This window comes from Geotrypetes seraphini, chromosome 1 (genome assembly GCF_902459505.1).
Source record: "Geotrypetes seraphini chromosome 1, aGeoSer1.1, whole genome shotgun sequence".
In the NCBI taxonomy this organism is placed as follows: Eukaryota; Metazoa; Chordata; class Amphibia; order Gymnophiona; family Dermophiidae; genus Geotrypetes; species Geotrypetes seraphini.
This window is the reverse complement of record NC_047084.1, coordinates 197,337,132-197,358,996: the sequence shown is the minus strand read 5'-3', so window position 1 is coordinate 197,358,996 and position 21,865 is coordinate 197,337,132. Positions and strand designations below refer to the sequence as shown.

The window sequence follows — 21,865 nt, the reverse complement described above, 5'->3', positions numbered from 1 at the left end:
CTTCAGGAAAGGAGAAAAGAAAAAAATTGTGCAGCCCAAAGCATGTGCAAAACCTAGTGCTGTGAGACTGTTCTCCAATATTAAAACTACCATGTTTTGCAGATACTTTTGTGCACATATGGGCCCTTTTACTAAAGGCTGTTAGTTAAGCAGGTAGTTCATGCTTATTCACATGTTAACTGTACATTGTGCTAGGGGGATAGATCTAAGAGGATTATGGGTAGAGAATGGAGGTGGACTGCACTCTGCAGTTTGTGCAAGGAATTTACCACATGCCTCAAGAGGAGATGACTAGTGCATATTGGATGATTTCAAACCGCTTTAATATACGGTAACAACATTTCAATACAGTGACTGCAGAGGAAATGCCAATATCCCCAGCCATTACAGTAAAGCCTTTGCACTCACCGTGCATTAATTTTTGCTGTTAAGGTAAGGCAAGTGCAATAACTTACCGCTCTTTAATAAAAGGGCCCCATAGAATTTTCTATGGACTTTGTTTTTAGGAGGGTCAGGAGGATAAGAAATTCTGGTACTTCTGTGTTTCCGCGAAAATAAGACAGAGTCTTATATTAATTTGTGCTCAAAAACATGCACTAGAGCTTATTTTCAGGGAATGTTTTTTTTTTTTCATGTACAACAATCATCTCTCCCTTCCTCTCCTCCACCCCAATTCTTCCTCTTTCCTTCTCTCTTCCCCCCCCCCATGTGCAGCATTTTTCCTCGCCTCTCACCCATCCCCTTGTGCAGCAGCTCCAAGGCCTCCAAAAACAGTGGCAGTGCTCTAAATGAGCTGCTTCACAGCCTTCCCCGCCAGGACCTTCCCTCCGCTGCGTCACTGATGGTGTCAGTGACGCAGCAGAGGGAAGGCCCTGGCAGGGAAGGCCACAAAGCAGCCTGTTCAGAGTGCTGCCACCGCTGCTATTTTGAAGGCTTCAAAGTGGAGGTATGTCAGGCTCATGGTGGGAGGATTGATGGGATTCCGCTGCACAGAGGGATGGGAAGGAGGGATAGAAAGACGCTGCAGAGGGAAGGCCCAGCCCCTGCAGGGAAGGCTGAAAAGCAGCCCGTTCAGAGTACTGCCACTGTTTTTCGAGGCCTCAGAGCTGCTGCACAAGGGGATGGATGAGAGGTGAGGAAAGATGCAGCACATGGGAGGGGTTAAGAATGGAAAGTGGAAGATTGGGGTGGAGGAGAGGAAGGAAGAGATGATTAGCAAATCGGGCAGCACTAGTGTTAAGAATGGAGTCGGTAAGTGTTGGGGTGGCTTCAAGGAGGGTAGGGCTTTTGGGGTAGGGCTTATATTAGGAGCATCTTTAAAATTCGTGCTAGGGCTTGTTTTTGAGGTAGGTCTTATTTTAGGGGAAATAGGGTAGTTGGACAATGCATGATGATCTTGAATTAGGCCACTAGACTAATTGGTTTATGAGCCTCAAACATATTATCTTTATTTTCTTTCAAGCACTGTAAAACTGTTCATGTTTGTTATAATGATACAGCATGCTGTTGGATCAATTTAATTTAAGTAGAATAAATTTACATCTACTTATTCAGAAGAGTTCAGAGTGAAATACAATGTTAACAGTATGAAACTGTGGTGTAGCCATGGATGGGCCTGGGCTCACCCACTTTAGGATCAGGACACCCATCAATAGTGCAGCCTTGTCAGGGCCAGTGTTGGTGGAGGTAAAATGGGGTCACCTACAGCAGCAGAAATTCACTCACACTGCTGCAGTTGACCCAGAAGCCTTCCTTTTGCCACACCTTACCCCCTTTGACACAACTTTCTGTTTCTGCCTGGACAGAACATAGCAGAGAGAAGGCTTCAGGGTTAGTTGCAGGCAGTGTATATGATTCACTGCCGCTGCCAACAACCCCCTATAAGAAGTGACATACTGTATTTTTCGCTCCATAAGACGCACCTGACCATAAGATGCACCCTAGATTTAGAGTAGAAAAACAAGGAAAAAAACATTCTGAACCAAATTGTATACTTATATATACCAAGCTCTGTACCCAACCCCCCTCACTCCCTGACAAGCTCTGCACCCTGTCCTCCCTCCCCTCTACATCATTTTGCTAACTAAAAATAAATTTAAAATACTTATCTTCCAGCATCTTGCACAGGGCCCTGCAGCCAAACACTTCCACTGTGTGCCAGTCCTATTAGCAGAAGGGAAGTCAGGCCAGGTAAGGTATACAAATTCCAGAGGCTGTAGCTAGCAGCAGTAACCTGTGGAGCCAGTAAAAGCATCAATGTTACCCTTTAATTTAAATGTTAAAAATTTCAAAGCACTGTTTAAAAACCTGTTATTTGACAGCTATCCAGCCACCACTTCCTCCAGAATGTAGTGTTTAAGGTTCACAGCCATAACTCCTTCCGAGTCCACATGGTGCCACAGTACCATCACACAGCTGGTGGCTATTCCAAAATGTGCTAGTGGCGAGGGAGAAAGGTTTGGGTTGTGATCAGGAAGATCGGGATGGTTTGCCACAAGTGGAGAGCAACAAAAACTGCCCTGAAACTAGTGAAATAAAAGCAAAAAAACTTTCAAGCAACACAGCAAACTATATAACAATGCTTTGTTTTGTTTCCCCCTGCTATCCTTATTTAACACCTAACAAAAGGCAATTATAAAATATTTGCACTTTAGCAATTACTTGGTAAATAATGTGGAGTTTGGCCTGTGAAGTTCAGTTCTCTAGTCCCCTTTGCTGCTCATCTAAATTTGCAGAAACCAGGGAAGGAGTGGAAAGGAGGCCAGTGGTACACAAGCACGTCAATGCCACGGCCAGCAACACTTCCCGAACTCGCCGACCACCGGCACATCAGGGCCAGCTGGCTTGCGACACTTCTCAAACTCATCGACCACTGGAACGTCAGGGCCAGCCGGCCTGAAATACCTTCCGAACTCACTGACTAACGGCATGTCAGGGCCAGCAGCGCACAAGCGCGCCATTGCATGGGTGCGCCACCCCAAACAGCTGCCGCCAGTTCTCACGGGACTGACAACAGCCATTCATAAAATGGTGCATGCCCATGCAGCAGTGCACCGCCAGCCCCAACACACCAGCAATCAGCAGGCAGCCGTCCAGCGAACACCCAACAGGCAGTACTACGGGCCCAGGCATCAGCGCCGCTGGCCCCGACATACTCAGCAGGCAGCCATCCTATTTAAAGGTACCGCTAGGGGGGTATATTTGCTTCATAAGACGCACCCTTATTTCCACCCACTTTTTTGGGGGGAAAAAGTGCGTTTTATGGAGCGAAAAATACGGTATTTTAAAGTAGAACAGACAGGCAAAAGAAGAACACCTCACCTTGGGATATCAAACAGTGCAACAAAAGGCAAGGGAGATGTCCTTTCAACCAAATACAAAGTCTTCATTTGAAAGTATGGTCCCAAAACGGATCCTAGTTTTGGCCTGTACAAGACGCCTTCCTCAGGGGATACTGGTCTGAAGATTTATAAACCACTCTTACAGTAGCTGAGAGACAAACTCTGAGCTTCAGGAGTTAGAAGACACCAACACGCTTCGCTGCTTTTTTTTCAAAGCAAGCTGTGCTCTTGGTCAGCAATTCATTGGTGTTTGTAAGTCCCCTGAGGAAGACAGTTTACACTGGCTAAACTGGGATCCTAGTTTGGATCTTAGTTTGAGTACGCCATTTGAAAAAAAAAAAACCAACCCTGTAGAGTTTTTCTACACTCAATAAAATTTCCACTGGTTGATTTGGACATCTCACTTGGCATTTTTGTTTGCATGATGGAAAAATAAAATATCCAGATAAAAGTAATATAAAAAAGCATTTTATTTTTAATTTATTAACTAGAATATATTAACTTTAGGAAATACGCAGAGCAGATATTTTTATATTGTGTTCAGCATACGAGGAAACATATTACTGTTTTTATTTCTCCAGTATTGCAGTAGTTGGCAAGTTTTACTTCTTGAGGTCCCCAAATCAATTTTTGTTTGCACTTTTTTACTGTGTTTCTAATAGGTAATCCCTTGTTCTGTATTTGGTGAGGTCTATAGTTGTGTGGTAGTAATGGCAGATGGGGAGATTAGGAAGGAATGGGGGCCTCCTCATTATTTTCTGCCCTCACCCCCAGCATGTCTTGTACTTGCCTTGACTCTTGCTATAGCTGGTAGGGATCCCCAAGCACCACAAGCTGAGGATCTTCTCTGAAATTGGCCAGAACTCCCGTCTACCAAGCTCAGCAGTTGGTGGCAGCATCCTTGAGCCACCAATATTGACAAATAAGCATGCGCCAGGTGCCGCCATCAGTAGCTCTTAAATGCTGCAGCTGACTGCCAAACTTAGTAAAAGGGAGTTTTAATTGCCTTCAGAGAAGGTCTTTGAATGGTGGGGCTTGGAGCTGAAGTATGTATATTTTGAATTGGGAAGTGCCTGGGGAGAGCTAAGGTAGAAATAAAATTTTGTGCCTACCCTCTTTGGGTGTCTGGCTACACCACTGATAATAGCATATTTAGGACTAGATTAATTAAAAGGTGCTACTCTGCCAGTACACACTAATTAATGTTTAATGCACTGAGACCTATTTACAATTAAAGAGTGTTGACAGCATTAGCGCATGCTAACATGGTAACACATTTTAGTAAACCTACATTCCCCCCCCCCCCTGATATTTAAATACCATGATCTGTGCAAGATTGAATCGCCAGCTGTGCTGTTTAAATCTCTATCCCAATATTCTGCACTGGCCAGCACCCAAATATTAGCACTGAATATCTGAGTGTAGACTGATCAGTGATAGTTATCAGGGTACCAGTGGTGATACAAGGATATTTCCAGCTGTGCCTTGGCTCATACCACTCCAGCACTACTTGGATAGTGCTCAGGCAGTCAGCGATGCTTTTAGTTTGTAGCAGCTTAATCCAGATGATGCCACCAAATATTAGGTCCCTGGACTGGAAATGGATGCGCTATACAGCCAGAAATGAAACGTAATAGAAATATTTATGTGTCAATAAAAATCATCTTACCAGTTTGATGTTTTTATTCTGTGTTTGCTTTTTTTTTTTTAATGAGGTCTGTGCAGTATGATCACTCACTGTTTCTTTTTTGAAAGTTTAAGCAAGCCTCAGTTTCCTTTGGAACACATGGGCCTCCTCCTGCCTCATCTCCCTCCCACCTTTCTTCTAGTCCTGCATACCATCCTGTCAAGGCTTCACCCTCTGAACCTCACTCTGCACTCTCCCCATTGGCTGTTTCCCAATCACCACCTCCTCTTCATACCAAACTTTCATCCAGAAAAGAGACACAGTCTCCGAGGCCAAAGGTAACAGAACTCACTGTGTGTGGCTATGTATCTGCATGTCTGAAAGCACGCTTGCCAGAAGAAGGAGGCCACAAAGCATTCTTCAAGCCCTTAGAAAGCCTTTCAGTACCCTCTTTCCTTATTTATTAGGATTTATTAACCGCTTTTATGAATGGCTTGACATAAACAACTTATAATGTAGTAACAGCACAGCAATAATAAAATGACCAAATTTCAGCATAATAAACAGAATAGAACAAGAGAAACTTAGAGTTAGACAACTTTAAATTGTAATAATAGCAATAATATGATAGTGTCAGTATTCCTTAAGAAAAAGAGCAACAAGCACTCTTCCCTGCCAATAAAGTTGGGCTCTAATTTCAAAAGTGGGCAACAGGAATACTTCAGCAGTTGGCCAAGTGGTACATTTAGTGCAACCATATATCTAATTGCACGTACAACAATAAACCCAAAGGCATGCAGATGTTTTGAGCAAAAGTGCCAATTGCATGAATATTTGTTTAGATCTTTTTTTTTTTAACTGGCCCATCATTCTCTGCTTCAATGACTACAAACCAACGAAAAAAGCAAAGCATAGTGTTATTAGCTCTGGACCTATGCTCATAAAAGTGTGAAATCCATAAGCACATTTTAGGTGATTTTAACTTGCCAGATGTTGATTGGGGTATTCCTATTGCGGGGTCTTCTAGAAGTAGGGAGTTCCAGCAGTTGGTAATGGAACCCACGTGGGATGGGGGTCATACTGGACATAGTGCTTACAAACGGGGAAAGTGTTTCTGATGTTACAGTGGGTGATCATCTGGCATCCAGTGATCACTGCATGGTACGGTTTAATATTAAGATGGGTATAGAGAGGGCTCATTCAAAAGCAAAGGTCCTAGACTTTAAAAAAACTAACTTTGTTTGGATGGGATTTACATCAAGGAATTGTTATGTGGGGGGGAACGTCTGGAAGGAGTGGAAATGTGGTGGGCAAAACTGAAAGGAGCGATTGTCAGGGCGACAAACCTTTTTGTGAGGCAAGTAACTAAAAGTAAGAGGAAAAGAAGGCCGCTTTGGTTCTCAAAAGTAGTAGCTGAGAAGGTAAGGAATAAGAGGTTAGCTTTCATAAACTACAAAAGATCGCAGAAAGAGGAAGACAGGCAAAAATATCTGGAAAAGTTAAGAGAGGATGGTTTTGTAGTAAGGAAAGCAAAGATACAAATGGAAGAAAAACTAGCTGACAAGGTAAAATGAGGCGACAAGACATTTTTTAGATACATTAGTGATAGGAAGAAGTGCAAAAGTGGCATTTTGAGATTCAAAGGTAAAGGGGAGCAATTTTGTAGAAGCTGATAAAGAAAAGGCCGAATTGCTTAACAAATATTTCTGTTCTGTGTTCATGGCTGAAGCGCTGGGAGCAGGACCGCAGAAGACAAACATGAATAGGGATGGAGGAGTAATAGACCCTGATCAATTTTCAGAGGGTTGTGTTTGTGAGGAGCTAGCTAAAATAAAGGTAGATAAAGTAATGGGGCCGGATGGTGCACATCCGAGGGTGCTGAAGGAACTTAGGGAAGTTCTCATAGCTCCACTGACTGACCTTTTCAATGCGTCTCTAGAGTTGGGAGTGGTACTGGAGGACTGGAGAAGGGTGGATGTGGTCCCTCTCCACAAAAGTGGAAGTAGGGAATTACAGGCCGGTAAGTCTGACTTCTCTGGTAAGCGAATTAATGGAAAACCTTTTAAAACAGAGAATGGTCAAGTTTCTGAAATCCTGTGGATTACAGGACTGGAGGCAACATGGATTCACTAGAGGTAGGTCTTGTCAGACAAATTTAATCAGTTTCTTTGCTGAATGACCAGAGAATTGGATAGAGGATGTGCGCTAGATTGTGTATTTAAATTTTAGCAAAGCCTTTGACAGTGTTCCACACAGACATCTGATAAATAAACTGAACGCCCTTGGGATGGGTCCCAAAGTGACGGGCTGGGTCAGGAACTGGTTGAGTGGAAGGCGACAGAGGGTAGTAATCAATGGAGATCGCTCTGAGGAAAGGGATGTTACCAGTGGTGTGCCTCAAGGTTCTGTTCTTGGGCCTTTTCTTTTTAACATTTTTATAAATGATAATGCTGAAGGGTTGTCAGGTAAGATTTGCCTCTTTTCAGATGATATCAAAATCTGCAATAGAGTAGGCATGCCAGATGGTGTGAATAATATAAAGAAAGACCTGGCGAAGCTTGAAGAATGGTCTGAAATTTGGCAGCTAAAATTTAATGCTAAGAAATGCAAGGTCATCATTTGGGCTGCAAAAACCCAAGGGAACGGTACAGTTTAGGGAGTGAAGAACTTATGTGCACGACGGAAGAGCGGGACATGGGTGTGATTGTATGTGATGATCAGAAAGTGGCCAAACAGGTTGAAAAGTTGACGGCGAAAGCTAGAAGGATGTTAGGTTGCATAGGAAGAGGTATGGCCAGTAGGAAAAAGGAGGTATTAATGCCTCTGTATAAAACTCTGGTGAGACCTCATTTAGAATATTGTGTACAATTCTGGAGGCCGCACCTTCAAAAAGATATAAAAAAGAAAGAGTTGGTCCAGAGAAAGGCTACTAAACTGGTTTGTGGTCTTCGTGATAAGGCATATGGGGACAGACTTAAATATCTCAATCTGTATACTTTGGAGGAAAGGCGGGAGAGGGGAGATATGATAGAGACGTTTAATTTACCTATGTAATATAAATGTGCATGAGTCGAGTCTCTTTCATTTGAAAGGAAACTCTGCAATGAGAGGGCATAGGATGACGCTGAGAGGTGATAGGTCTGGAGTAATCTGAGGAATTACTTTTTTTACAGAAAGAGTGGTAGATGTGTGGAACAGTCTTCCGGAAGAGGTGGTAGAAACAGAGACTGTGTCTGAATTCAAGAGGGCCAGGGATATGCACGTGGGATCTCTCAGAGAGAGAAAGAGATAATGGTTACTGTGGATGGGCAGACTAGATGGGCCATTTGGCCTTTTCTGCCATCATGTTTCTAGGTTTCAAAAATGTTTTCAGGAACAGCTCCCCTCACTGCAGGTAAAATTTCACGTATATTGACACTACGCACATAATTTTGCACATGTAGGGTGGTCAGTTTTTACATGTTTGAATATTGTCTTCTGTAATTCTAAGGACCTCAGTCACTAAACTATTTTTGCCCTTGGGTTCAAAATGGAAGAAAAACTTCAGTGAATGAAGCCCTACATAACATAAAATTTGATTTGTATACCACGATACACTGTAAGGTTTGATGTAATTAACAAAAATTATCTAAAGACCGTACAAATATAATCAGTACAAATATAAAGAGGGTACAAATACAATCAGTACAATACAAATACAATTGTACCAGAATAAATTCATGTAAACCATGAGCTCTCCTGAGAGAACAATATAGAAAATTGAATAAATAAATAAATACAGCTGTTTGGGGGGAGGGGAATGACCAATGTAAAGGCACACTGAGGCCACCTTTTACTGAGGTTTGGTAAAAGGACCCAATAGTGTGCATATGTACTGGAAATAAACCTAATAATAAGTCTAAGAAACTAAAGCCACTGTAGATTATAAATATATTAAACATTTCCAAGTTTATTATTTCTTTGATATACAATCTATCAAAAATTTATCTAGATGGTTTACAATCATTTAAAAAAAATCATTTAAACAAAAAAAGAAAACAAAAAATAGTAGAAAATAATATTCACATATGACAATTTAAATTTGCAAAGGGGTGGAGGATACAAGACCATAAAGGACTAACATGACAGGAAGTAAGGAACAAGAGGTGGTAAAAGATACATCGAGATAAAAAGAACTTAATATATCAGAGGGAGAAGGACAAAATAGTTTGGGAGTGTTTCGCTTCGAAAAAAGCATTTGGGAGAGAGCTTTAACGGAGTCTTTTCCAAAGAAGGAATAGAGGCTCTAATATTAAGTACTATATGAATCCTTGAATAGGTAAGTTTTGATTTTTGACCCAAATAATTTTAAGGAGGACTCTTGTTTAATGTGGAGGGTAAAAGCATTTAAGAGCGAGGGTGCTATAATGGAGAATATAGACTTTCTCATGGTATCGTAAAAAATTTCTCAAGAGGAAGGGACTACTAGTAGGTCTTGATAATTATTGAGCGTAGATTATAGGTAGGGAGTGTAGGGATTATAGGTAGATGCCTTAGAGGCTGTGTAGGGAGAAGAGGTACAGTGTAAGTTCATTTTCTGGCTGTAATTACATCATTATGATATCTAAACTAAACTAAAACTTAACTTTGCATATCAGGTCATCACTAAACAAGGAGCTTGACTTGGTTAACAGAATTTAAAAAGGAAACTGAATGATAATAAAAAGAAAAAAAAGGCTGTAGGTCAAAGAGAGTGAGGCTAAGATTGATTTCCAAAATGATTTGCAAACAGAATTGTTTTTAGAGTTTTGTGAAAAAAAAATTGATTGAGTTTCCTAGTTGCTTTTATTTCCTTGGCTGAAGGAAAGGAAAGTTTAAATCGTTAGGTGCTTCTCGCAAGACAAGGTCTATAAGCATTCCAAGATAGAGGGACAAGAGGAGCAAAGATACCATAGAGGATCTTGAAGGCAATACAGACACATTTGAAATGAATCCTGAGGTGGACAGGAAGCCAATGAAGATTTAGAAGCAGAGGAGACACATGATCAAATTTTTCCAAAGATTAACTTAATGGCAGTATTCTGTATCAGTTGGAGTCTATGCAAAGAGATCTTAGTTAAACTCAAATAAAATGCATTACAATAATCCACCCGGGCTAATATAATAGACTGAACCAGAACAGAAAAATGCTGTTTTAACCATATGCGGTAATTAAAGATCATGGATGGTCAAAACAATCAATCGTGATTTTCCAGCCCTGCAAATGACACAGATAATGCAAAATGTGCAAAAATATGAAGATTACTGAGAACGTTTTCCCTAGGCCAAACACCATGTGATATATTCTGTGTTAAAGAAAGCATTCTAGTGCACTGGGTATAGTAGGCTGGACCAGTGGGTTACTTCCCTGAACCTATGAGTTTCTTGCCGAAGGATGTCATTCACATCTTCTAGCTTCATCTCCTTTCCTAAAGGGCTGTACTCTGTCTCCTCAGTCTTCCTTTCTGTAAGCGAGTTGAGATCTGCTGTGAGTAGATATTATTAATTTTGGATTTTCGAGGCTTGCTGTGCTCAGAGGACCCCAGAGGGGTGGAAGTCTGCTGCTTACAGGGCAACTGTCTGTGAACCTGTTTAGCCAGCCTACATTTTCACTTATGGAGCTTGGGGACCACCCTCAAAGCTAGGCTCACACCCTGATTTATCGGTACACTGCCTTTTCAAGCCAACAGCCTTATTGGAGATTATTACTGACTCTCTAAGAGAAATGAGACAGTAAGCTCCTCAGACCTATATATCTCAGTGCATGATTATGAGCGGCTCTAAAACTCAGACCACATATTTTCCCTTGCATCCAGCGATGGTAGAAACCCATGCTAAGGCTTGGAAGATGTTTCAGCTTTGGTGCCCTAAAGACAATGTAGATCACTCAAGGTGCAGGTGGCAGGCCTTTCCTGCTTCAGAGCCTGAGTGAAACAAAGTTCTCTGGCTTCTCACCCAGATGTAGCCAGATTTTTGAAGGGGACGCTTAAGTTGCATCCTCTGGTTTAACCACCCTTTTCGTCATAGAACATTATTATATAGGGCCTTAGTAAGGCTCCGTATGAGCTGCTGCAGGAGATGTTGCTGTTGGATTTCACTGTAAAGGCAGTGTTCCTAGTTGCTATTGCCTTGGCAAGAAGAGTTTTGGAGTTGTAGGCTCTTTCATGCAGAGAACCTTTTCTCAAAATTATAGACACTAGGATCTCCATGCGTACAGTTCCTTCTTTTTTGTCAAAAATGGTTTTAGCATTTCATGTCTAATTACCTGCCTTCCATCCCACGGGTTTGAAAAATAAAGATAAAGTCTTATCTTTGCTCAATATCCAGAGAGTCTTTTTCTATTACCTGGAAGTGACCAATGAGTTTAGGCTTTCAGATCATCTGTTTATCCTGACCAATCAGGCTAGATGAGGCAGGCCAGCCTCTAAGGCATCTATTTCTAGATGGATATGCATGGTTATTTTGTCAACGTACATTGGCTATGAGAAACAGCCACCAATCTCTCTGAAAGCACAAGCCAGATTAATTCTGCCCAAGGAAATCTGTAGTGCAGCTACGTGGTCCACTCTCCATACCTTTACAAAGCTCTACAGGATGGACCTGGCAGTGCAAAAGGATGTTGCATTTGGGGCATCGGTGCTAAGACCCGTCTCTTCTGTCCCACTCTAGTTACAGGGGACTGCTTTGGTACATCCCATTTATCCAGCCTACTATAACCAGTAAACTAGAAGGGAAGATTAGGTTCTTAACTCGATTATATTCTATATAGGTATAGTAGGCTGGATGGCCCTGTATCACTTTATCCCTGTATCCAGAGTTGGAGATTTTCTCCTATCATTCAGACAAGAAGAGTGGTCACATATAGAAAAAATAAATAAATGATGATATTTGTGAGTCTCTAAGAACAAAAGCAGTGCCTCTGCTGGGTCAGACCAGAAGTCCATCATGCCCAGCAGTCCACTCACGCGGCGACCCATCAGGTCCAGGACCTGTATAGTAATCTAATATCTATACCCTTTATCCCCTTTTCCTTCAGGAAATCATCCAATCCCTTCTTGAGCCCCAATATCGTACTTTATCCTATCACACCCTCTGGAAGCGAATTCCCTTTGGGTGAAGAATTCCCTTTGGATGAAGAAGAACTTCCTAGCATTGGTTCTGAATCTGTCCCCTCTTAATTTTTCTGAATGCCCTCTTGTTCTTGTAGTTTTCAAAAGTTTGAAGAATCTGTCCATCTCCACTTTCTCTATGCCCTTCATGATCTTGTAAATCTCTATCATGTCCCTTCTAAGTCTCCGCTTTTCCAGGGAAAAGAGCCCCAGTTTCTCTAATCTTTCAGCATATGAAAGGTTTTCCATACCTTTTATCAATTGTGTCGCTCTTTTCTGAACCCTCTCGAGTATCGCCATATCCTTCTTAAGGTACAGCGACCAATATTGGATGCAGTACTCCAGATGCGGGCGCACAGGATGGTGGCTTGCTTGTTCCACCTAAATTTATGTATTAATTTTGAGCTAACATTGTTCATTATTGGCTCCTTTTATTAGCTGTAGAAGAGGTTTCTACCATGGTTCGGTGAGGTAACTGCTCCAGTTCTCATAGGAATTATATGAGCATCAGAGCAGTATCTCGTTGAGCCACAGTATAAACCTCTACCACGGCTTAGTAAAACCCCGCATATATTTTTTACAGAGCAGAACAGAAGTGTTATGGTGAGGAGGTTCCCTGTTTCCTCTCCGTCTTTGTTTATGTCTGCTTTGGTACAAACTAAGGAGATACTGTACAGCCCTCTGGGTAAGTAGGCGGAGCTGAAAAATATGAATGACATCCTTCTGCAAGAAACTTGTAGTTTTGGGGAAGTAACCCATTTGTCCAGCCTACTAAACCCATTTACTAGAAAGAAAATTATCAAGGTAAAGAACCTAATCTTCCCTTTATGGACAGTGTAGATGCAATCCATGCATGTTGCTGAAATGTTATAAACAAGAAGCATGTTTAATGTGTATACTAAGCATGATGTCTCTCCATAGCAATATCTAGATAGCCTTCAAGTGTGTCATGATATGATCAAGACATTTGATCAAGGCAAATGATGTTGTGCTAGTAAGAAAAAACATTATAAACATTCAGGGATTTGCTTCTCTATATTCCTGCATTCTCAAGCTGAGTTTTTTAAAAAAATATGTAAAAAGCCTGTAAATCAGTTTTCTTGCACAATTTTGAAACCATCTTTTGTCTAGCATTTAACTTTCTATTTCTTCATGTAGAACTAGCAAATATCCAGAAAAATAATATCTAGTGAACAGAAACCTGCAGAGAGAGCTCTGTCAAATGTTTAATAGTCACCACTCAAAAATCAATGAAAATCCAAAAACCAAAAAATACTAAAGCTGTGAGCTCCAATACCACAAGCAAATAAAACATAAAAGGGAGTAGCAAATATCATGGGTGGAGGAAAAGACCTCAAGAGCTTAGTGAAACAGAACTGCAAAGCCAAATGGCATTCATGTACTGATCACATATTTGGAGCATCATTGGTCAGAAAAACCTCCCCCTTATTTATATTGAAAACTCCCTTTTAACTTATTATTATGTGTATATTTTTTTCTATTTTTCTCAGTATTCATACAAAGTAATGTATTTAAAGTCCTTCCCATATACCAAACAGGGGAAAAAGAACTACGGAAGAACTATTTTTGTTCACCCAAACAGTATAAGTTCACTTAGCTGAAAGATGTAATTAGTCCAACAGATGAAACAGTCTAATGTGCCACACAGATCTTGTAAATTTGTTAGTTAAATGCTCAACAGAGCATCTCCATTTCACTCATAAACCAAAGCTTCATCAGGAGCAGGGCATCATTGCTAATCATATAAACTGCGAATTTAAGTGTAGGAAAAATCACAGCAGTAATCAACAAAACAGGGTGGCACTCAATTCTCTCTCTCTGTCATGCTGAGAACGAGTTCATTGCTTGATGTGATCCACTTAGAACTTATTAGGTAATTAGTGGAATATAATAGTTACAGTTATTTATCTTATACTCTGCTTACCTAATAAGTACTAAGTGGAGTACTAGAGTAACTAGATTATGTATCTAGGAAATATAACAGCATTTTAAAGTACAGAGATCAATGCATACAATCAATTAACATAAGTAAACTAACGCTGGCTTTTATAAAGCTGTGATAAAGGTTTCTACCACAAGCTAGTGAGGTAAAGTCTCTGACACTCACAGAATTCCAATGAGCATCGGAGCATTTACCTGGCCCTTCTACTGCGGCTTTGTAAAAGGAGCCCTAAGTCAATACATATTTTCTAAATAAATAAGTTTTAATGGCCTTATTACTAAAAGGCATTAGAACCTATGCTTAGTGTGTCTTTAATATGGGACTTTTGCGGTCATTAAGCCTCAATTCAATATGGCAATGTTAATAAAAAAACATTTTCCCTGCTCTTTGCAGAACTGAGCTCATTCAACTCCTATGTGCTTCGATGCATTTACCGCGGCAGCATCACAATTGCGGCTTTGTAAAAGGGACCCTAAGTGCTCCCATGTTATAGTAACATAGTAACATACATAGTAGATGATGACAGATAAAGACCCGAATGGTCCATCCAGTCTGCCCAACCTGATTCAATTAAATTTTTAAATTTTCTTCTTATCTATTTCTGGGCAAGATTCCAAAGCTTTACCTGGTACTGTGCTTGGGTTCCAACTGCCGAAATCTCTGTTAAGACTTACTCCAACCCATCTACACCCTCCCAGCCCATCCTCCACCAAACGGCCATGCACAGACCGTGCAAGTCTGCCCAGTACTGGCCTTAGTTCAATATTTAATATTATTTTCTGATTCTAAATCCTCTATGTTCATCCCACGCTTCTTTGAACTCAGTTACAGTTTTATTCTCCACCACCTCTCTCGTGAGCGCATTCCAGGCATCCACTACCCTCTCCGTAAAGTAGAATTTCCTAACATTGCCCCTGAATCTACCACCCCTCAACCTCAAATTATGTCCTCTGGTTTTACTATTTTCCTTTCTCTGGAAAAGATTTTGTTCTACGTTAATACCCTTCAAGTATTTGAACGTCTGAATCATATCTCCCCTGTCTCTCCTTTCCTCTAGGATATACATATTCAGGGCTTCCAGTCTCTCCTCATACGTCTTCTGGCGCAAGCCTCCTATCATTTTTGTCACTCTCCTCTGGACTGCCTCAAGTCTTCTTACGTCCTTACGTCTCCAAAACTGAACACAATACTTCAAGTGGGGCCTTACCAATGACCTGTACAGGGGCATCAACACCTTCTTCCTTCTACTAACTACGCCTCTCTTTATACAAGCCAGCATCCTTCTGGCAGCAGCCACTGCCTTGTCACATTGTTTTTTCGCCTTTAGATCTTTGGACACTATCACCCCAAGGTCCCTCTCCCCGTCCGTGCATAACAGCTTCTCTCCTCCCAGCATATACAGTTTCTTCCTATTATTAGTCTCCAAATGCATTACTCTGCATTTCTTTGCATTGAATTTTAGTTGCCAGGCATTAGACCATTCCTCTAACTTTTGCAGATCCTTTTTCATATTTTCCACTCCCTCTTCGATGTCTACTTTGTTACAAATCTTGGTATCATCTGCAAAAAGGCACACTTTTCCTTCAAACCCTTCAGCAATGTCACTCACAAACATATTGAACAGGATTGGCCCCAGCACCGAACCCTGAGGGACTCCACTACTCACCTTTCCTTCCTTCGAGCAACTTCCTTTAACCACCACCTTCTGGCGTCTGTCCGACAGCCAGTTTCTGACCCAGTTCACCACTTTGGGTCCTAACTTCAGCCCTTCAAGTTTGTTCAACAGCCTCCTATGAGGAACTGTATCAAAGGCTTTGCTGAAATCCAAGTAAATTACATCTAGCATATGTCCTCGATCCAGCTCTCTGATCACCCAATCAAAAAATTCAATCAGGTTCGTTTGGCACGATTTACCTTTTGTAAAGCCATATTACCTCGGATCCTGTAACCCATTAGATTCAAGGAAGTACACTATCCTTTCTTTCAGCAACACTTCCATTATTTTTCCAACAACCGAAGTGAGGCTAACCGGCCTGTAGTTTCCTGCTTCATCCCTGTGACCACTTTTATGAATAGGGACCACATCCGCTCTCCTCCAATCCCCAGGAATCACTCCTGTCTCCAGAGATTTGTTGAACAAGTCTTTAATAGGACTCGCCAGAACCTCTCTGAGCTCCCTTAGTATCCTAGGATGGATCCCGTCTGGTCCCATCGCTTTGTCCACCTTCAGTTTTTCAAGTTGCTAATAAACACCCTCCTCCGTGAACGGCGCAGAATCTACTCCATTTTCTCATGTAACTTTGCCAGACAATCTCGGACCTTCTCCAGGATTTTCTTCTGTGAACACAGAACAGAAGTATTTGTTTAGCACATTTGCTTTCTCCTCATCACTCTCCACATATTGGTTCCCAGCATCTTTTAGCCTAGCAATTCCATTTTTCATCTTCCTCCTTTCACTAATATATCTGAAAAAAAATTTGTCTCCCTTTTTTACATTTTTAGCCATTTGTTCTTCCGCCTGTGCTTTCGCCAGACGTATCTCTCTCTTGGCTTCTTTCAGTTTAACCCTGTAGTCATTTCTGCTCTCCTCTTCTTGGGGTTTTTTTATATTTCACGAACGCCAACTCTTTCACCTTTATTTTCTCAGCCACTAGGTTGGAGAACCATATCGGCTTCCTTTTTCTCTTGTTTTTATTGATTTTCTTCACATAAAGGTCCGTAGCCATTTTTATCGCTCCTTTCAGCTTAGACCACTGTCTTTCCACTTCTCTTATGTCCTGCCATGCAGCTTAGAGAGAACATTGCTTTATTCCTTTTCACTTTTTATCTAATCAACTTTCTATTTCCTTCTCACCCCCTAACTTTCACATTTCTCATCCTCCTATTTATTCCCTTTTATCTGCTTCCCATTACCGCATTTCTTTCCTCATATACTCATTTGTTTCCTTGACAACTCTCCCAAATGGATCCACCATTTCTAGCATCTCCCCGCCTTGTTGCTTACTCCACCCTTGTAACCAAGCATTTCTTTTCTCTTTCTCTCTCCCTCCCACAAGTCCAACATCTCTCCTTTCTGCCCTTCCACTCCCTCCTTCCAAGTCCGACATCTCTCCGCCCTCTCCCAGTCCATATCCCCTTCGCCTTTCCCTATCCATCTCTCCTCTTCCTCCTCTGCTCTCCCTGAGTAGCTGATCTTTCCTCTCCCTTCTGCCCCCTCCCCTGAATTTCCTTCCTTATCCACATTTTGCCCTCCCCACCATATCCATCTCTCCCTCTCTCCATTTTGCCTTCCACATACATTTTTCCCTCCCTTCTACTATCTCTCCCTAACCCCCTCTACCTGCCCCATGTCCTTCTCTCCCTCTCTTGCTCCATTTGTCCTCCTCCAAATCCATCTCTCATTATACCCCTTCCACCCCCCTCTGTAACCTCTCCCTGTGGTCCTAATGCTAAGGCAATCTCTCCCTGTCAGTCACAAATCTGATGTTTCCCTCCTCCCCTTACCCCATTCCTGAGTGTTACATCTCTCACTCCTTCTCTCATTTGAATCCAACATATCTCCCTCCTCCACTCCCAAGTCCTATATCGCTTCCTCTTTACCTTCTACCCCTCCCCCAAATCTGGCAGCACCAGGCAGCACTCTGGTGGAAGCGGCATCTTACTGCCGGCCAGCGTACCCGCTGTCTGTGGAATCTAGTTAACGTGTTCTGACTAGTGCACACAATGACATGCCCCTCCCAAAAATATTTTTTTAAGAATAAATAACACACAGTTAGTTATAGAAAAGGGAAAATTACAACAAAATGATTTAAGGGATTTTGCGATCAGCATTTTCTCACATGTTAAGTGTGCATTAGGGCTTAACTCCCTTTAGCAAAAGGGCCCTTAAATAAACATAGGTCATTCACATAAAAATTTATGCTTATTTCTTTTCATGAATTTCTATAAACTAAACATAAAACTGATATTCAAGTTGGGTTTAGAAACTCATATTTTACACATCCATCCCATAGCATAATCAGAGTGAAACAATCTTAGAAAGATCATGAACCTTATCTCCATAACCTTCAAGGGCATTCCCTTGTTCAGTGTCATTGTAGTCGGTGCATTTTTTCTAGCAAAAAGAGGCATTGGTACTCAGTTTCCAGACTATCCTTTAGGGATAAGGTGATCACTCCACAATAGCCAGGCCTCCTGCAACCAGCCACACAATCTATGAAAAGGCAAGAGTTGGTATGCAGAGCCTGGGCTCTTTCATTAATACTTGGGGACCATGGGTCAGTTTTAGCAGGCAATGGAAGAGGTGCCGGTACTCAGTACCCCCCCGAGTACCCCTTGAAAAAAAGCCCTGATTGTAGCCATTGACGGTCACAACCACTTCCCTTCATGGCTCAACAGATTGTTAGCGGTTTCTATCCCACATCCGGACAATGATCATTATCTATAGAATGTTGTCTCTGGAGAATAACAATACTAATGGAAAAATGTAATTTAATTCACCTGCAATCTCTTTTAACATTGTGGTGAGGCTGCTGTGCTCACACAATGAAGCAGTGACTACTTATCAGTAAATTTAGTTGTCACTGTGGAATGTGTTCTAAATGAATCTAGGGAGAGGTAAAAAAAAAAAAATAATTAGTGAATAAACAAAGCTAAAGTGTTTTTATTCACAGATGAAATATCTCCAATGTATGACAACTCCTACACTCTGACTGAAGGGAACTGCTGTTACAAAATCAGAGCTATAGTAACCAAGATTTTAGTTTAAAATTGATGAAATTATTTTTCTTAATTTAGAATTAATAGATTGGTTTACGCTATCCATCAGTACTTGAACTGCTCTCAGGCATTGTGTGGTACAAATCCTTTAACACATGTAGCAGATTAGCAGCGATCCTTTCATTTTCCCATCTTTCACCTCTCATCTTTGCACAGACAGTTTAGGAATGGGGTCAGGTGTGTGCCGTGTGTTTTGTCTGATTCTGGTTCTGCTGTAGTGTGCTCTCTGTCTTGTGCTTTTAGAGCTGCCTGCAGCATCAAGGTTCCTCAGCATGCATACAGTTAGAGAGTGTATGACCGCTAAAATGTGCTGTGAGCAATCTTAAATAAATTGTTGAAATGGCAGTTCCCAACTTGAAAAAAGAGATTAAAAAATTGCACTGCAATGTCCAACAAATGAGATCTCAATCTGCCTTATAAGAATGGAGGAAAAAAGCCTCAGAAGTAACGAATGACATAGGGACAAATTTTTTCCCCGTCCCCATGGGAACTCATTTTCCCGTCCCAGCGAGTTCTTTTCCTGTCCCTGCTCCATTCCTGCAAGCTCTGTCCTCACTTGCACAAGCCACAATCACTTTAAAATCATAAGTGTTCGAGGTTTGTGCGGTTAAGACTGAGCTTACAGGAATGGGACAGGGACAGCAACAAAACTTGGGGGGATGGGGAAAAATTTGTCCCCGGGTCATTCTCTACTCAGAAGTCCAAACCAGTAGTTTTTCCCAGCACTCAGAGTAGTCCTTAGCCCAGCCAGTCAGCTGGCACTATCTGACTTAAGCAATAAGGCATGACTGAAAGCACATTGCATGGTGTTAAACACTAAAAGGTAAAATAATCTTCCAAAGGAAGACAGTCTTGATGCTATTATGAAATGACTATTTTATGTAATAAAAAGGTTCTTGCCCTTCTTTTTCTCCTTTCCCATTCTGTCCTTATCAGGAACTGCCAACCTGTGGAAAATACTGACAGTACATGAGAATATTCCATGAATCTGATTCCAGATCTGAGCCATTTTGTAATTTAATCCATAGCACTTTTTAGATAAAACTGAGTGTGCTGTGTGTGCATGTATGATGGAAGTGCTGGGATGCCCTGTGAAGAAACTTGCTGCTAAGGGAAAACTGATGCTATTTATGTGGTTTTCTAGGCTGGGTTTAAGATAGATTTATTTGTTCCTGGAAAGCCTCCTCGTAGTCCTGTGATATCTAGGAGACACTGCAGCTCGCCCATCAAAGGCCACAGCTATCCAAACAGGGTAGAGTATGGCATGACCAATGTGTGACAATGTGCTTGCAAGTTAAAGTGCCCTGTGTGCACTAGTGTCAGTATGCTGGGAGTAAAGCATTGCAGCTGAAGAATGGTATCTCATTTTAGAATTAGCACCAAGGCAAAACCGAAGGGCAAGAGTCTGGTAGAATGACTCAATCCACCTAAATGTGGTGGTGCTCTTACTTTCCCAATATGCATGCTTGAAACGACAGGAAAAAAGAAGCATTCTGGAGGGAGATGGTAAAACGGGCAGATGAAAAAAAATATCTGAGCATAGGTTAAAATTTCAAATATGTTCCTACATATTTTGAGATGACTTGGAGTGCAGGCATACTTATACCCCCTGATATTCAGCTGGTAGCAGTCAGTGTTTTTTTTAAACGCTGATCTTCGCTGGCTAAATTATGCCCTGATATTCACTGCCAGACCATGTTCGGGCACCAGCACTGAATATTGAAGGATAATTCTGGGTGGCCTGGCCACCTGGAGCTTATGCAAGACCAGCTGATATTCAGCTGGACCCGCATAAGACAGTTTAAGTAGGCTCAGACTGAATAACCTAATAGGTAGGCACTAGAGGTTGTACCCATGTTCTGAGTATATACTTCAGGCCTTCTGGTCTAATAACGTCACTCCTTTGTCCAGCACCCCAAAATTCTAATCCCATCCCAATAGTAGGATATACAAATATTATACAACAAATGTCCTTAAGTGACATATTTGGGGTCAGTACCACAATGCATGCCCAAAATCTCCTTATGCCAAACTATATTTGGGGCATTGGAAGGACCCTACACTGCATACAACCCACTCTGCGTGCTCTTTCTGGTACCACACGCCCTTACAGTTAAGCAGAAGTTTTGCAGTTACCATGTCCTGATGTTTGCAATAATTGCAAAGCTTTACCAAGTTGTAGTAGACAGACCCCCAGAGTTTAACTCAGCTCATACTAGCCACACACCCACAAATATAGACATACTCCACTATCCAATAAGCCTGTATTCCTCATTGAACCAAGGGTAGAAATTCAAAAAAATGAGCAAAAATCATTCCAGACAAGTGAAAGATTCAATATTAGCTGAGATGAAACAGCTGTTTCATGCTTCAGTCAATCAGTATTAAAAGAAAGAAAATTTTAAAAAAGAGCCGAATAATATTTCACTGACTTATTTATCTTTGCATTTCCACAGCATATTAACAGTAATTTTTATCAATCATGAAGGATATTCCATCCAGTATTCAACTGATTTCATTTGGAATCATTTTGAAATATACAGTACTTCTATGGATATCTGAGAATTGCATGGAGTCAGCTTCTAAAACAGAATCTAACAGGTGCTTCAAGACAAGTCATAAGTACTTGTGAAAAGGTCAAGAGAGAGAACTAATTCCCATCTAGTTTTCTACTTACATACAATACGTAAAATGTCAGGGGCTCTGTTAGCAAAAGAATTCCTCTCATTCTGCATCAATTGGAAGACACATTTTAAAAACAGAGATCTTCCAGTTTGTTGCTATTCTATTTTAAAATATAGAGTCTACTCCAGGTGGCTATATCAACAATATGGTACTAGTGTTTATAATGATTTCACTAGAGGATGACACCGTGACAAAATTCATCACTCTTCCTGTCCCCATGGATAACCATTGGAAACCATCTCCATGTCACTCTATAAGGAGAGAGAGAAGAATAAGAGTATGAATGGGCACAACCACTGACCCTCAAGCCTTGCATTGAAGAATGCTGATATAGAAGGACTGA

General features: G+C 41.3%; 1 protein-coding gene across 7 annotated transcripts in view; it reads left to right on the top strand.

Annotated features, from left to right (window-relative positions):
* SORBS2 (sorbin and SH3 domain containing 2) overlaps window positions 1-21,865 on the top strand; it is a 515,532-nt gene that overhangs the window by 459,618 nt on the left and 34,049 nt on the right. The window contains exons 25-27 of one of the 7 annotated variants that reach the window (XM_033943731.1): window positions 2,116-2,190; window positions 5,097-5,306; window positions 19,982-20,089. The exons of 4 other annotated variants lie outside the window; for them this stretch is intronic. In XM_033943731.1, coding sequence (XP_033799622.1) covers window positions 2,116-2,190; window positions 5,097-5,306; window positions 19,982-20,089 — 393 coding nt within the window. The remainder of the gene's footprint in view (window positions 1-2,115; window positions 2,191-5,096; window positions 5,307-19,981; window positions 20,090-21,865) is intronic. 2 more of the 7 variants (XM_033943740.1, XM_033943750.1) reach the window with 2 other exon arrangements.